General features: G+C 44.0%; 1 protein-coding gene across 40 annotated transcripts in view; it reads right to left on the bottom strand.

Moving 5' to 3' along the window:
• Nucleotides 1–18,182, bottom strand: part of GPHN (gephyrin) — a 490,719-nt gene that overhangs the window by 217,583 nt on the left and 254,954 nt on the right. For all 40 annotated transcript variants that reach the window (XM_069726492.1, XM_069726580.1, XM_069726522.1 and 37 more), the window contains exon 7: nt 16,192–16,464. In XM_069726492.1, the coding sequence (XP_069582593.1) occupies nt 16,192–16,464 (273 nt within the window). The remainder of the gene's footprint in view (nt 1–16,191; nt 16,465–18,182) is intronic.

Genomic DNA, 18,182 nt, shown 5'->3' with positions numbered 1-18,182 from the left:
TACCACCTATAGACAGGCGGTCATATTATAAATCACCTAGACACAGGCAACCAAGTTATACATCACCTAGAGACAGGCAGCCATATTACACCTCACCTAGAGACAGGTGGTCATATTATAAATCACCTAGACAGAGAAAAACATGTTATGCATAACTTAGAAAAAGGCGGCCATGTTATACATCACCTAGAGACAGGCGGCCATGTTATACATCACCTAGAGACAGGAAGCCACGTTATAAATCATCAAGAGACAGGCGACCATGTTATGAACCACCTAATGACAGGCTGTCATTTTATACATCACATAGAGACAAGTTTCCATATCACTTATATCATGCTATGTCACTGAGCTCAGCAGCTCAACCCGAGTTGAGTACTCAAGACGCTCAGAAATGCTGAGCTCACTGATTGGCTGCAGTGCTGTCAACGTGACATCACCACTGCAGGCAAAAATAGTAATAATAGCAATAATATAACAATTTATATTTATTAAAAAATGTAGCTGAGGAACAAGAGTTTTCCAAAACCAGAAAGCAACGTCAATTGATATTCCAACATTGATTTTGTTCCATTACCTAATGAAGGTGTAATATAGAAAATACACAAAAACCTTCAAAGCAGGGGAGTTTGGGGGATGTCAACCATTCCAAAGTATATTTTTCTACACATAAAATGCCCAATAATTCTTTAAAAAATATTCAAAAATCTCTTTTAACGTAGCATCCTAATCCTCATAATAACCCATACATGTCTGACAAATGCAGGACCAACACCTATCTCCAGAATGGGGATCCCTGACCTCCATGCAATCTAGAGTCTAGTCTCTGAGACGAACAGGCGGAGATCAACAGAGAGGTGATATTGTATCTAAACAGTCTTATCCAGCAGGGGACTTCTATTTGTGGGATAAATCAAAGTCCCTGGGTTAGAACCTACATCTAATCAGACATCATTGAATCTTACAATGCCCCTTTAACCCTTTAATGCAAGCTTAAAAATAAGGACATTGTAGTTGCTTATCCGGCGCATTTCAGTCCGTTTTTGAGATGGATAACCAGGTTTAACCTAATAGATAATTGTAAATTCAGCTCCACAACTTTTTATCAGTGCAAACATTAATTAAATGGATGAACATTTGCATATTGATGACCTACATAGTGTTCTGTGGATTTGGAGGAAACTGATCCTGTCCTCACCAGACAATGTGACGATCTAAAGAACAGAATTGGCAATGGCTCCTCCTGAGCTATTGAGAAATACACTATATCCCGGACCAGCCAGGCCGTCCATTACATAACTGTGCGATTATAGTGGAATTATAATTTATAATCATTCAGATTATACCCACCCTATGTGAAGAAGATATCAGAGTTGTTAATACTCCTCTTATCATAGCAGTCCAGATAGAGGAAAGATTGAAATCTTAATAATATGGCTCTATAGAAAAGGCAAAATAAGTCCAATTATTCTAATAAAAAAAAAAATCGGTCACGTTGAAAATTGATGTCATAGAACAGATCGAAAAGGAGGAGCTGATAAGATTGAGATACATTCTGGAGGGAAAAGACTGCATTTATTCTTTGCAATCCATGGTGTTTCATGCATGAGTCCACTGGAAGGTCCTATCCAGTGATTGCCAGTCTTCCCTGTGTAACTGCAGACGGAAATCGTGGATCGGACCGCCCACTGGAGTCGCATGTATACAAACATCGGGGGTTTCAGTGCACACAAAATGTAGTTACTTACCGATAACGTTATTTCTCTGAGCCCTTGACGGCACCATGGAGAGAGGGGGATCAGCCCATCAAGGACAGGAAACCTACAGATAAAAAGGCGGCACCTCTCTCCCGCATCAGTTGTTTACAGTGTATGAAAGATTAATAACAGAAAAAAATACTCAACATTACTGAAAAGTTTAACAGAGATACCGCGTGACTATTTGTTAAGCAATAGCATAATTTAAACTAAGTGTGCCGTCATGGGCTCAGAGAAATACCGTTATCGGTAACTAACTACATTTTTCTCTGTCCCCCATGAAGGCACCAGAGAGAATTGCAGAGACTGTACATCTGGGGAGGGGGGAATACCACTTCCAGAACCCTTTTCCCAAAGGTAAGGTCTGAAGAAGAGGCTAGGTCCAGCCAATAGTGGTTAAAAAAATGTAGAGGGGGAGGACCATGTAGCAGCTCTACATATCTGATCAATCGAAGCACTGGCTCTTTCCGCCCAGGAGACTGCTACTGCTCTCGTTGAATGAGCTCTTATTTTCTCCAGAGCGGACACCTCATGCGAGGTATATGACAAGTTGATGGTGTCTCTGATCCATCTTGCCAATGTGCTTTTAGTAGCTTTTTCCTCTTCCGAGAACCCTAAAAACACACAAAGAGAGATCTATCCTTCCTACACTCCCTAGTGGCCTCTAGGTAATGGATCAGGCATCTTCTGACATCTAATGTGTATAAGATTTTTTTCTTCCTTATTTTTAGGATAGGGACAAAAGGAAGGAAGGGAAATTTCCTGTGATCTGGAGAACAGAGAAGCTACTTTTGGAAGGTAGGATGAGTCCGTTTTGCGAACAACCCTATCATCCAGGATCTGTGTGAAAGGGGGATTAGCCGACAACGCCTGAATGTCACTGACCTTGCGCGCTGAAGTGACAGCGACCAGCAGAGAGGTTTTGAGGGACAGGATTCTCAAGGGAGCTTCCACCAGGGGTTCGAAGGGAGGCTTAGTTAGGTCCGTAAGGACAAAATTTAAATCCCACTGTGGAACACTCTGGGAGGGGTCTAGACCTTTCTGCCGCTTTAATGAATCTAGAAATCCATCGATTCCCTACTAAATCATAATTGAACAGAGCCCCTAATGCAGCGACCTGAACCTTTAGGGTACTTGTAGCCAGGCCTTGTTCCAACCCCTTCTGCAGGAACCCCAATATGGCTCTAAGTGGAACCCCCTCATCTACTTTAGAGCCTGACGCTGAGAGGAATTTTTTCCAGATTTTACTGCAATGTTTGGTGGTTATCGGTTTCCTGCTTTGTAGTGAGGTTGAGACTAGGCTTGGTGAAAACCCTTTATCCCTTAGATGCCCCTTTCAAATTCCAGGCTGTCATATGTAAACTTGCTACATGGGGGTGTACTACTGGTCCCTGGGAGAGGAGGTCTGGGAGATCATGGAGTAGCCAAGGCTCTGAAATGGACATCCTCCTCACCCAAGAAAACCATATCCTCTTTGGCCAGAAGGGGGCTATTAAGACTACACAAGCTCTGTCTACCCGTATTTTGCTCAGAACTTCCGGGATTAGTGCGATTGGGGGAAATGCTAGTCGATAGTTCCATGGAGTCAGGAATGCATCCAACGCGACCGGGATCCCCGAGAGAGTTAAAGAGCAGAAGGTTTTTCTGGTTCAGATTGTTTGCAAACAGATCAATGTCCGACACTCCCTATCTTTCGGTAATCTGATGGAACACTGCCTGGCTAAACTCCCACTCCTTCTCATGAAATCTGCCCTGTAATTGTCCACCCACTTTATGTGAAGAGCCGTCAATGACCCCGGGTTGTCCTTGGCTAGCTGAAAGATGGATCCTGTTACTTCCATGAGAGACTGGGATCGGGTACCCCCTTGTTGATTTAATTATACTACCACGACCCGGTTGTCTGAAAATACCCTGACATGATGTGAGTGAAGGGTGTTCAGGAATTCTAGGAGTGCAAATTTAATCCCCAGTAGTTCTTTCATATTGGAAGATGCTGTTAGGTAGTCTGTTCAGACCCCCTGTGCTATGAGGTCGCTCAAGTGAGCCCCCCAACCCCTGGGGCTTGCGTCCATAGTTACAACTTTGGAGACTGGAACCACCCACGGGACACCCTGGGGCAAATTGTCTGTCATCATCCACCATTCCAGTGAGAGTGCTGTCTTTGACGATATACTGAACTGACCTTCTAAATTTCCTCTTAGAGAAACTTCCGCTGACAAATCCCCCCATTGTAATTCCCTGGTGTGTATCTGAGCTCACTGAACCGCCAGGATGCACGCTGTCATGGACCCCAGGAGGGACATTGCCTCCTGCAAAGATATGGAGGGTAGATCCCTCACTCGAGATACCAACCCCACCATCCTCTGGACCTTCTCCGAGGGTAGACGACACTCCTGATTGATCAAATCTAGTATGGTGCCTAGATATTCCCTGTACCTGGCTTGGTACTATTTTGGACTTTGCTAGATTCAAGAGCCAGCCTAAGTTGGTTAAGGAATGCATGACCTTTTCTAAATGGGTTTTGCAATGTTGGGGGGAGTTGCTGACTATGAGGAAGTCATCTAGATATGGAACGATTAGGGTGTCCTGTTCTCTTAGATGAGCCATTACCTCTGCCACTAGTTTGGTGCTATGGCCAGTCCAAAAGGAAGAGTTGCAAATTGATAATGCTTTATTACCCCCTTGATTGGGACTGCTACCCTGAGGAATTTTTGATAGTCTCTGTGAATGGGGACGTGATAATATGCACAGTCATAAAACAGAGTGGGAACAACATTTTTACTGACGTCTTTATTGTCTCCATTTTGAATGACTGCACTCTTAGGCATTTGTTCAGTCTCTTTAAATTTATAATTGTCCTGAAGGAACCATCCGGTTTCCTCATGAGGAAAAGGGGGAGTAAAATCTTTCTCCTCTTTCTTGGAGAGGAACCTCCTGAAGAACTCCCTTCCCCAACATTACCACAATCTCTTGTTCCAAAGCCAGTTGTTCCTCCCGTGAGGATCTCCGAGGCGTTATTAGAAAGGATGGTTGAGGGGGTGTGTGGAAATTGAGCTTTAGGCTTGATTTTATTAAGTCCAGTATCCAGGAACTGTTGGTTATCTTCTCCCAGGTTGCCTCCACCTGGGGAAAAACTTAATTGGGAGGGTTTTTTTTATCATCAGTGGGACCTTTGCTGAACATAAACCCCTTGTTCTTATTTCTTTTATCTTCCCATCTGTCTTGGGTTCTTGGTGACTTTCTTCGGATAAACCTATAACTCCGAAAGGGCCGCTTATAGGATGGGTTCAAGGGCGCATTATAATAGGATCAATCTGGGCGGTAGCCCAGGGCCCAGTGGTGTGGGGGAGGGGCCCTGGGCTACTGCTCAGATTGCCCGCCGCCATCAGAGCATTACTGCCATGACTGGCGTATGGGCCCGGTGGGCAGAGGGAGCCCGCATCGGGCCCCGTCTCATCTGCTCACCGGGCCCCTACCGGTGCTGAAGCAGTTAAACGCTATTGATGTGCGAGCGCGCCCGCACGACAATAGTTAACAGTCACCAGCCAATCGGAGGCTGGCAGCTGACATCAGCCGCAGCACGCACGTTGCCGGCGTCTGACGTCATTGTCAGTCGATGGCAAGTGCGCGATTGCTGGAGGGAGCTGCTTCGCCGAAGGAGCCCGGACAGGTGACGAGAACTTTTTTTTCATTTTTTTAATTACGAACGGCAATCCGGGGAGCTCGGGCCAGTATGCTGGACACACTGGGGGCAGAGATGCTGGACACACTGGGGGCAGAGATGCTGGACACACTGGGGGCAGAGATGCTGGACACACTGGGGGCAGAGATGCTGGACACACTGGGGGCAGAGATGCTGGACACACTGGGGGCAGAGATGCTGGACACACTGGGGGCAGAGATGCTGGACACACTGGGGGCAGAGATGCTGGACACATTGGGGGCAGAGATGCTGGACATTGGGGGCAGAGATGCTGGACACACTGGGGGCACAACTGGAGACAGATGGGTCAGGATTGGAGACATGGGCATAATGTAGATACGGGGCATGTTTGGAGACACGGGGCATGATTGGCGACACGGGGCAGAATGAAAGACATGGGGCAGGATTGGAGACAGATCGTGCAGGATCATGGAGAAGGATGGATACCATGGATACTGATGGGGCAGGATGGAGAGATCATATGGGGCAGAATGGATACTCATAAGGGCAGGATGGGAGAACATATGGCTGGAGCCAGGAATGAGATACACGGGGCCAGGATGGGGGATATTATTACCACCATAGGGGTCAATTAAGGGATATTATTACTGCAGTGATGTATTTATTTTATTTTTTGAGGACACTGTTTTAAATGGGGGGCGGTCCTGTTACTCTGTAGACTAGAGTGACACTATGTTGCCTCTTTTTCTTCATGTGGTGTAATGTAGAAGTTGGGAAAAATTAAGTAATGTGTTCTGCAAGCGGAGCTCGACATAACTGTTATTTCCTGCAAAGATGAGTCCTGGCTGGATGAAGTGATGGTGGTCTGTGCTGGATGAAAGATGAAGGACTTTACCTAGAGACGTCACTGGTGAGTCAGTCTTACCTATACACTGACACTATACACTGTATACTATAAACAGAGGTCCTGTGTACAATGTCACCGGTGATCACTGTATTACCTCTACACAGACACTGCATACTGTAAGACTCATGCTGGTGTGGTAGATGGAGGCAGGTATATCTCGCCCAGGTGTTTGTCCTATGTGAATTAGGCCACTCAGTATCTTCAGGGTGCTAATGGGTTAATGATTGCAGGAATAAAAGATGACCAGCTGGGTGTTTCCAGTGTCTGCCTGGGGCACACAGATTGCCTGCCTGTGTGGGACAAACGTGAGTGAAGCGCTCTGCTCAAGAATTGTGTGATGTTAGCTGGGTGGGAGAAGCCCCCCCAGTTGTTGAGATAGCAACGTATTTGTTTAGTTAGTGCCGGACAGGCTAGGATTTATTTTTATGTTTTGTTTTTTGTGTTGCTTTCACGTTAATAAATCTGACCTGAGGTCAGCCTGCTCAGAAACCTGCTGTACGCCTCAGATTCAATGCACAAACCACGTGTCCTTTGACCCCAGCAAAGGCGATCCCTGAGTGTTTTGTCACAATACTAAATACAGATCTCCTGTGAATACTGGCACTTAGGCCTCTTTTCCACTTGATAGAAATAAAACGGTCCGATTTTCGGACCGAAAAAACGGAGGAAAGTCATGCGATTGTCATGCGAGTGTCATGCCATTTTTTTATCGCAACATCCGTATGACATCCGTATTGCTGTCTGATTTTAACGCACCGGTGTCCTTTGAAAAGCCGGCAATTCAGCGCAGTGTACAGTAAAATCACACTGACAGGTTAGATTAGAGTAGATATACACACATAGAATAGGTATATATACTGTACATATATATATGTCAGTGAGACACCTATATATACATATATTTATATTTAATGCAGCGCTAGATAGCAGAAAAGCCAGTAATTCAATTGCCGGCTTTTGCCATCTCCTTCACAAACCCGACAGGATATGAGACATGGTTTACATACAGTAAACCATCTCATATCCATTCTTTTATTACATATTCCTCTTTAGTAATGTAAGAATTGTCTTTCAGTCAAATTTGGTGTTTCTAGCTATTAAATTAAAGGGTTAAATCCCGGAAAAAAATGTTGTGGGCTCCCGCGCAATTTTCTCCGCCAGAGTGGTAAAGCCAGTGACTGAGGGCAGATATTAATAGCCTGTAGAGGGTCCATGGTTATTGGCCCCCCCTGGCTAAAAACATCTGCCCCCAGCCGCCCCAGAAAAGGCACATCTGGAAGATGCGCCTATTCTGGCACTTGGCCACTCTCTTGCCACTCCCGTGTAGCGGTGGGATATGGGGTAATGAAGGGTTAAGGTCACCTTGCTATTGTAAGGGGACATTGAGCCAGATTAATAATGGAGATACGTCAATTATGACATCTATCCATTATTAATCCAATAGTACAAAATGGTTAATAAAACACACACATTATTACAAAGTATTTTAATTAAATACACAGCGTGTTTTAATATTTTATTATACTCGTAATCCACCTGAAGACCCTCGTTCTGTAAAAAAGGAAAAATAAAAAAATCAACAATATCCCATACCTTCCGTTGTTCAGTCACATCCCACGATGTAAATCCATCAGAAGGGGTTAAATCATTTTACACCCAGGAGCTCTGCTAATGCAGCTGTGCTCGTGGCTGTAAAATGCCGGGGAATGAATGGAATGCAGGGGAATGACCTGTAGTTACCTCGAGTTGCAGTGATGCGCCCTCTGCTGGATGTCCTCATATGAACTCGAGCGTGGGAAAATATTCAGAAATGTTCCCAGGCTCAAGTTCATATGAGGACATCCCTTCTTCCTAACTGAAGGGTAAATTGACTAGCTCAATGGATGCTTGACAGGTAATAGTTTCACACAGCAACTATTTTTCTGGAATAATCTGGTTCAGGTATATGATGACCCCGTCGCATAACCACGTCACATGACCAGGGGGCCCACAGTGTCTGAACAGCCCGGGGCCCTGGCTACCCTTAATCCATCCCTGGATGGGTTAGAGAGGATAGGGAAGCGCTTTTTCTTATCCCCTGCTTTTTCTAGGATGTCGTCCAAAGTGGAACCAAACACAGTGGATGGTACATAGCTTTGATTTAGTCTGCAGATCTCTTGGCCAACATTTAAACCAAAGGGCTCGTCTGGCGGCATTAGAAAAAGCTGCTGATCTAGTGGCTAGCCTGACTGAGACAGCCGATGCATCTGCCAGAAAGGCAGCAGCCCCCTTCTTACTGGTAAAGTATTTAGCATATTGTCTCTAGATGCTTTCCCCTTAAGCTAAGATTCCAGTTGATCCAACCAGATCATTAACCCCTTACCGGCATCGGACGTACTATACCGTCCGATGCCGGCTCCCCTGCTTTGATGCAGGGCTCCGCGGAGAGCCCGCATCAAAGCCGGGACATGTCAGCTGTTTTGAACAGCTGACATGTGCCCGCAATAGGTGCGGGCAGAATCGCGATCTGCCCGCACCTATTAACTAGTTAAATGCCGCTGTCAAACGCAGACAGCGGCATTTAACTACCGCTTCCGGCCGGGCGGCCGGAAATGACGTCATCGCCGACCCCCGTCACATGATCGGGGGTCGGCGATGCTTGTATATTGTAGCCATAGAGGTCCCAGAGACCTCTATGGTTACTGATGAGCGGTGGCTGTGAGCGCCACCCTGTGGTCGGTGCTCACAGCACACCTCCATTTCTGCTACATAGCAGCGATCAGCAGATCGCTGCTATGTAGCAGAGCCGATCGTGCTGTGCCAGCTTCTAGCCTCCCATGGAGGCTATTGAAGCATGGCAAAAGTTAAGAAAAAAAGTTTAAAAAAATGTGAAAAAAATAAAAAAAACATAAAAGTTTAAATCACCCTACTTTCGCCCCAATCAAAATAAATCAATAAAAAAAATATCAAATCTACGCATATTTGGTATTGCCGCGCTCAGAATCGCCCGATCTATCAATTAAAAAAAAGTATTAACCTGATCACTAAACAGCGTAGCGGGAAAAAAATTCGAAACGCCAGAATTACGTTTTTTTGGTCGCCGCGACATTGCATTAAAATGCAATAACGGGCGATCAAAAGAACTTATCTGCACCAAAATGCTATCATTAAAAACGTCATCTCGGCACGCAAAAAATAAGCCCTCAACCGACCCCAGATCATGAAAAATGGAGACGCTACGAGTATCGGAAAATGGCACAATTTTTTTTTTTTTTTTTTTTTTTTTTAGCAAAGTTTGGAATTTTTTTTCACCACTTAGATAAAGAATAACCTAGTTATGTTAGGTGTCTATGAACTCGTACTGACCTGGAGAATCATAATGGCAGGTCATTTTTAGCATTTAGTGAACCTAGCAAAAAAGCCAAACAAAAAACCAATGTGGGATTGCACTTTTTTTGCAATTTCACCGCACTTGGAATTTTTTTCCCGTTTTCTAGTACATGACATGCTAAAACCAATGATGTCGTTCAAAAGTACAACTCGTCCCGCAAAAAATAAGCCCTCACATGGCCAAATTGACGGAAAAATAAAAAAGTTATGGCTCTGGGAAGGAGGGGAGCGAAAAATGAACACGGAAAAACGAAAAATCCCCTGGTCATGAAGGGGTTAAGGAGCGGGATGTACAAGTGGTGGCTACTGCTGGTTTTAGCACCCCCCTCGGCTGCCTCCCATGAGCCGTTTAGGAATGCATCTGCCTTCTTTGTCCATGGGGTCTTTTAAGACTCTCATATGCTCGAGTGGGAGGGCGAACTTTTTGGACGCTTAGGCGATTGCTACATTTAGTTTGGTGCCTTTTCCCAAAAGGACCATGTTGGGTCCTCAAAAGGGTATTTCCTTCTTGAGGCAAGTAGAGCTTTCCTTACTGTTTTTTTCTATTCCTTTTCAATCTAGGCCAGGGATTTTTCATTAAGCGGGAAGGCTCTTCTCTTTTTCTGTTCCAGGCCCCCGAACATAATATCTTGAACTGTTTTTTGGGGGGCAAGGATCAGCTAACCCCATAGTGTTCCTAACCCTTACAGAGCGCACAGATCCTGTGCTTAGATTACCCTGAACTCTTCCCCCCCAAAAAAAAATAAATAAAAAGAAAACAGGGGCCCTGTTAACAAGCGAACTTTCATGAAGATCACTCACCACCTGGCGGAAGTAAGGGTACCGGTTGGGGATGAACTGACAGCGTGGACGCCTCACTGGAACCTTTGCTGTGGGATCCTGAGCACCTGCTTCCGATGATGTCATGCTGCTGGTGGTGGGAAGCCTGCTTTCCTTTCACCTGTGGCGGTTGTTTCTGCTGCCACTGTGCTGTGGTGGTCATCTGGTCTGTGGAGCTTTCAACTCCGGTGGTTCCAGATCACTCATGGTCTGTGGGGAACACTGACCAAGCTCTAGCAGAAGCGCATTCACACTGACCGGTTACCCGGTCATGCTTTGCTGTGGCACCACCTCCAACAAAAGGGTCACGCCTGTCTGTGTGTGCTCCCTAGTTCCCGGAACCCCCGGGAATCCCAGCGCCGGTAAGACCTCATTCCGGGGGAGGCAGCCTGCGGTTTTGTTACTGCCTCCCCCCCATGTTCAGGAGGGACCCCAGTGGTGGCGTGCTCTGCCGTGCGGCCCGCCAGGCCATGGAGATTTCCAGGAGAAGCAGCCTGCACGATCCTCTTCTCTGCCACCTCTCCCCGCACTCCCTAGAGGCTCACTGACCCCAGCAGTGGTGCCTCGGGTTACAATGCCAGCGAAGGCAGGAAACCCCCGCTGCCAGGATCGGTCTGACCGGCCCTGGCATCCCACAATGATCTAAAGTAATGTAAGCTTGTGACGACTGCAGGTTTCCTATCAAGGACAGGAAACCAACTGATGCAGGAGAGAGGTACCACCTTTTTATCTGTAGGCTTCCTGTCTTTGATGGGCAGATACGCCTCTCTCCGTGGTGCCATTATGGGGGACAGAAAAATACAAGTTATACTGAATACTTTCCCACAAACCTATATATCATCTTGCTCAGCTAAAATGCTGTCCATACCTCAGACCACTGACAATGTGAAAGGTTCCCTTTAGAGACTTTTTCTGTTTCTTTATAATGTACTGTCCGCTTTCAAAAATTGTGAAATATTTTTTAACCCCGACTTGTAAAAGTCAAAACATTTCATTTTCTCAGTTGTATGAAGACTTAATGATAATGATAGCAATATGATTTATTGGTTTTAAGTTTTTAGTACATGTACATAACATATCTTCAGGGGCCTTAACCCCGTTCTGCCAGCTGACGGAATAGTACGTCAGCTGGCAGATCCCCTGCTTTAAGGTGGGCTCCGGCGGTGAGCCCACCTCAAAGCCGCGACATGTCAGCTGTTTTGTACAGCTGACATGTGCGCGCAATAAGCGCGAGCGGAATCGCGATCCGCCCGCGCCCATTAACTAGTTAAATGCCGCCATCAAGCGCTGACAGCGGCATTTAACTAGCGCTCCCGGCCGCACGGCCGGTACTGCTCGCTCTGCTGATGCCCGTCACATGATCGGGGGTCAGCAGTGCATTGCCATAACAACCAGAGGTCTCCTTGAGACCTCTATGGTTGTTGATGGCTGATTGCTTTGAGCGCCACCCTGTGGTCGGCGTTCAAAGCAACCCTGTATTTCTGCTGCATAGAGGTGATCTGTGCATCACCTTTATGTAGCAGAGGCGATCGAGTTGTGCATGCTTCTAGCCTCCTATGGAGGCTATTGAAGCATGCCAAAATTAAAAAAAAAAAGTGATTAAAAATATAAAAAAAATAAAAAATATATAAAAGTTCAAATCACCCCCCTTTCGCCCAAATCAAAATAAAACAATAAAAAAAAAATCAAACATACACATATTTGGTATCGCAGCATTCAGAATCACCCGATCTATCAATAAAAACAAAGGATTAACCTGACCGCTAAATGGTGTGGCGAGAAAAAAAATCAAAACGCCAAAATTACGTTTTTTTGGTCGCCGCGACATTGCATTAAAATGCAATAACAGGCGATCAAAAGAACGTATCTACACCTAAAAGGTATCATTGAAAATGCCAGCTTGGCACGCAAAAAATAAGCCCTCAACCGACCCCAGATCACGAAAATTGGAGACGCTACGGGTATCGGAAAATCGCGCAATTTTTTATTTTTTTTTAAGCAAACTTTGGAAATTTTTTTCATCACTTAGATAAAAAATAACCTAGACATGATAGGTGTCTATGAACTCGTAATGACCTGGAGAATCATAATGGCAGGTTAGTTTTAGCATTTGGTGAACCTAGCAAAAAAGCCAAACAAAAAACAAGTGTGAGATTGCACTTTTTTTGCAATTCCATCACACTTGGAATTTTTTTCCCGTTTTCTGTTACATGGCATGGTAAAACTAATGGTATCGGTCAAAAGTACATCTTGTCCCGCAAAAAATAAGCCCTCACATGGCCATATTGACGGAAAAATAAAAAAGTTATGGCTCTGGGAAGGAGGGGAGCGAAAAACAAAAATGAAAAAGCGGAAAAAGCTCCGGGGGTGAAGGGGTTAAAGACGACCAGTCGTCACGCCACAAGTGGACAGTTTTTTTGGCTCCTATTTTATTCCCATTGCTCCTCTGAGTATTCAGTTTTCCTTTGTTTGTTTTTTTAAATGTGATATGCGTTTCCAGAGATATTGGCCTTTTATTTTGTGCTAGTCTTTAAAAGGGGGTGTGGCTTAAAGAATAATCATGCAGAGCTGCCTAAAGACACGCCCACAAAGGATTCCATGAGTAACACTCCATTGTAAGGACTGGCAGAAACAAGGCAGAAACATTACTGTGTCCAACAGTTATTAGATATATGAAACTGAAATAGCTGTTGCAAAAAAAACAATTTTTATAAAACATTAAGCTTAAGATCAATAGGGGTGCCCAAACTTTTTCATATAACTGTATGTCACGGCAGGAGGTGAGCATATGCTGTTTTTATTTTAATTAGGGTCGTAAATTAATTTATATGGTAGTAGACAACACCTTTAATGTTCTAAACTGGAAGACCAATATTCGTGTTCATGCCAAACACAGAAAGTGGCTCTCCTCACTGGATAATTCCTAATTGTCAGAATGTTTTTTTTTTTTACAACATACTCCTAATAAAGCGCCCTCTTGCTGCGTTTTTTTTAGCAATCGGCTGAGATTTCTTGGTAAATCTCACAGTAGGTGCTTGATTTCCCTACAGTGCCAAACTTCCCCCCCCCCCCCCAGGAAAAATGAAAAATTGCACGATATCCATTCAAATCAAGGTGAGGCAGTTGTCTTCATAATGCAGGACAATTAAAACTAATCTGTCACCAGGTTTGGCCGCTATAACATACCGCCACCACCTTTCAGGGCTTATCTACAGCATTCTATAACGCTGTAGATAAGCCCCCGATCCGACCAGAAAGATAAAATAAATAAGTTTCATTATACTCACCCGGGGGGCAGTCCGGTCTGATGGGTGTTGCAGGTCCGGGTCCAGAGCCTGCCATCTTCATGCGACGCTGCCCTCCTGCTTGCTTCATCGCTCCCCAGCATCACGCTCCTGCGAAGATGTACTTATCTGCCCTGTTGAGGGCAGAGCAAAGTACTGCAGTGCGCAGGAGCTGGGCCTCTCTGACCTTTACTGTCACCTCTGCACTGCAGTACTTCAACAGGGCAGATAAGTACGCCTGTGCAGGACCATGATGCTGGGAGCCATGAAGCAAGCAGGAGGGCGGCGATCATAAGAAGATGGGAGGTGCCGGACCCAGACCTGCAATACCCACTGGAACGCCCCCGTGTGAGTATAATAAAACTTATTTTTCTTATCTTGCAGGTCGGATCGTAGGCTTATCTACAGCATTATAGAATGCTGTAGATAAGCCCTGAAAGGAGGTGGCTGTATCTTATAGCGGCCAAACCTGGTGACAGGTTCGCTCTAAGATCTAACAGTGCAAGAGACTGTAACCTTTAAAAACCTTTCGCTTTTTGTAACCTTTTTCCATCCTGGCCAAGACTTGTGAATTCTGAAAGGAAGACGCCCTAATTTAGAAATCCCCTATAGGAAATGGACAACCTGGAAGTGCAGTCAACAGTAAGTTTCCCGCTTTGTCAAAAAAGATCCACAATTATTAAATTCAATAGGGCTACAGTATCAGGCATAGCTCATGGGAAAGGGGGAGCTTTGTCTCATGTAATAGACTTGGTCTTGTTAATAGGTTCATGGGTTCAAGGGCATGGGACCGTGAACCTCTGCGCAAATGGAAGTGGTGGTATCAGACTTAAAAAAGAGCAGGTCTATGGCTAGCTAAGGTCAAGAGACGTCATTGAATCCTCATTCAAGCAAAAGTTGAGTTGAAAAAAGTTTGTAGACCAAAATGACACCATCCCAGGAAGGCTCTAGAAAAAATATTTCTTTGAGCACTAGCTTGACAACAGCACCATTAGTGAATTCTATAAATGACCTTCTCTATTCCTCCATTCTCCTCTCTGCTGTAGTCTACTTGTTCACATGATGTCCTGGCCACACTGACCAGATCATGTAAGAAGGATAGCCACCTGCAGCCAAGAAATCGGATCATGAACCAATTGCGGATGGGCATCTTAATAAAATCATATGCTGCAAACCATGGATAAACAAACTATAACTGGCCAAAACCAAGGTCTCTGTGTTTCCGACTGGTTGCCAAAATGATATCTACGGCCTGAAGAGACATCTACTGATGAGAAGTTATACCTCAGCAAAATATAAAACAGATAGACAGGAACAAAAGGAATGCAGCTTCTTTTTCACAGGGTGAGGGTCTTTTTTAGTTCTTTGTTTACACCAGTCTAAAGGTAAGTTCACACTAGGCATTTTTTCAGCATTATTTTCTGCAGCAAAACCTGATCTCTTGGCAAAAAGAAGTTGCAGAAAAAAAGCATGTTTTCCTTGTTTTTTTCTTGCATTTTTGGCGGAGGTTTTGGCATGCTAGATTTGTTCTTGTGCATGCTGATAAAGTTTAGTGTTGAAGAAAAAAAAAGTCCTATTGCATAGAATCCGGTTTTAGCACGAAAAACACCGGAAAACCTGATACCTGCGTTTTTGGTGCATTTTCAGAATTTTTTTCACCAACCATTCAAGTCAATGGGTGAAAAACGCTTAATAAACACTGAAAGAAGCAACGTGCTCCATTGTGCAAAAAAACCATGCAAAGCACAAAATACTGATGTCAATTAAACCAATGTGTGTATGAGGTTTCTGATTTCTGTTACTGTAAAAAGCAGCTGAAAATTAGCATATAAAAAAAAAGAAGCAAAAACTTTAGTGTGAACTTAGCCTAAGACAGAAAATTTCTCCTCTGGACAGGGAAGTCCAAATAAATAGATTCGGAAATAAAAACCCCAGAATGGAGAATAAAGTTATAGCAACAAGAGTCTCAACAAACCAGCTTATATGACATGGCACATTTTAGAGAGGATCTTTTTTTATTTAAACCAAGTGTCTCCTCGAATTGCCGCTGCTCCACTGATTCCGGAACAGTTTTTAATTTTCTTCTGTGCCCCTCTGTTCCAAAGTTACGTTCCCCCACCAGTAATAAGGGTGGAAATTTTCCCTTCAGCTAACTGGGTGTGTACCACAGAACCTCTCTGTGGGTATTTGCTTTTTTGTCCACTGGGGTTGACCAATCAAATCATGGCTGAGCTCACAGAGTACTTCTGTGTTACACCTCCAGTTGGCTGAAGGGAAAATTTGCACATTACCGGGGAGCATAACTCTGGAATGGTCAGCACCTTTTGGAGGAGGTAATTTTGGGATAAAAACAAGTGGTAAATGAGAAAATTCTTTTGCGTGACAACTCACCTTTGCTGCAATTGTTGCTGGTGTTATGTGTGAAGATGAACTATCTTCTGTGGATGCAACACCGCTATCCTTCTTCTCTTCCTCCTCTTCCTCACATTGCACTCCTTTGTCTTCTGTCTGTTTGTGAGGACTTGTCGTTGGTGGAGGAGAGAGTGGAGGTGGCGGAGAGGGCAAATCTTCCAGCTCATCGTGAACTTCTTTTACCTTGACAATGGCGTCCCTCAATAGGTCTATAGCGTGAGGTAGGGCTGGCAGTATAAACTGAAAGCATTCCTGGAAGAAAAACACATAGCCAGAAAGAAGGTTACACGCTGCGGCTCCAGACCAAACACACATTTACTCAAGCCTATCACTTACATAGGTGTTCGAATTCTGATCGCTTTGACTGTCAGGATAGGTGACGTTATTGGGACATTAAACCACCTCTCTTTTATTCCTTTTTTTATATTGTTGCTTTTTGCCATTTTCATTTCATTGTTTAATTTTTACATTTATTATTGCAAATTGAGACAAATGAGTAAATAAAAGCTCTACTGTGTACACAATCTTGACCTTTCTTCAAAAAATATTAGTATTAATAGTATATTTTTATCAATTAACTAAACACAAAGAGAAATAAGAGACACACAAGATAAATCTAAAATCAGATCAATATTTGGTGTGACCATCAATTCTCCTAGCTACACTTGTTTGCACACAGTTTTTGAAGGATCTCAGCAGGAGGTTGTGCCAAACATCTTGGAGGTCTGACCCCCGATAGTCTGTGTATGAGGCTTCTGTAGATCCTTCTGTCTCTTCATGTGACCCCAGAGAGACTGAATGATGATGAGATCAGAGCTCTTTGGGGTCCATGTCATCACTTCTAAGACACCTTTTTCTTCTTTACGCTGAAGATAGTCCTTAATGACATTGCATGATGAAGTAATTGTCAGTATTTCTAAGCATGAAGGACACCATTATACTGGACCAAATATCCATTTGCTGAAGTGCAATATCAAACTTACAAGGACCCACCACCATGCTTTATTGTTGCTTGCAAACACTCATTTTTGTACTGTTTCCCAGCCCGTCAGGAACAAGATACCTTCTATTATAGCCAAATAAATCGAGAACACCCATGGTTATTTTTCTGTGCCCCAGTTCCTTGTTTTTGTGGATAGTTGAGTCGCTTGGCATTGTTGAAGGTGTGGCTTTTTGGCAGCAATTTTTCCTTAAAGACCACTTCAGGCCAGAGTTTGGTCGACCACTTTGTCTCAAGCAACCACTGTTGGACGTTTCATGATGTTTCTTCAAAGAAGCTTAAATAGCACATCTTGATACCTCATTAGGGTTGGAAATTTTTGCCTGTGAGACACTTTGCTGATGCAGTATAACTAGGTACTTTTGTCTTGTAACTGGCATCAGTCTTACTATGGTGATAGACCAGAAACATGAAACTATCTTCCACAACCTTACTTTTGGAGCAGAGTTTGTCTGTTCTTCAACTAGTTTTAGGCCTCCTACAGAGCTATTTCTACTTCAGTTAATGACCGTAATTCAACCTACATATGAAAATGATGACCATTATAACCTGCTTGGAATCAATGGTTACTAATGCACAGAACTATAATACTACAAAATCCTTGACTGCGTATAAGTGAACAGTGAAGAATTGATACTGTTTTGAAGAAAAAGGGCAGTCACACCAAACATTGATCTGATCTAGATCATACTTTTGTTCAGTGATAAAAATAAACTATTAACACTTCTATTTTTATAGCATTCCTACTTTGCAGCATTTTTGCCAAAAATGTCTGCATTCTAGTGTATGTCTTAAAGAGAGTTTCTTTACTCAAGGCCCCTCTACAAGCAAGAATAGAGGGTTGATCTATAAAAGAAGGTGATTATGCTGGCAGACTAGGTACATCCACAGACAGCAGTCACTGATCACAGTTGATCTGGATCCACAACTATCATCCATAGATTTTCAAACTATCTCCGCGAAACAACCC

This window comes from Ranitomeya imitator, chromosome 1, assembly GCF_032444005.1.
Source record: "Ranitomeya imitator isolate aRanImi1 chromosome 1, aRanImi1.pri, whole genome shotgun sequence".
Classification (NCBI taxonomy): Eukaryota; Metazoa; Chordata; class Amphibia; order Anura; family Dendrobatidae; genus Ranitomeya; species Ranitomeya imitator.
Note: the sequence above shows the minus strand (reverse complement) of the source record. Positions and strands in the feature narration are given on the sequence as shown.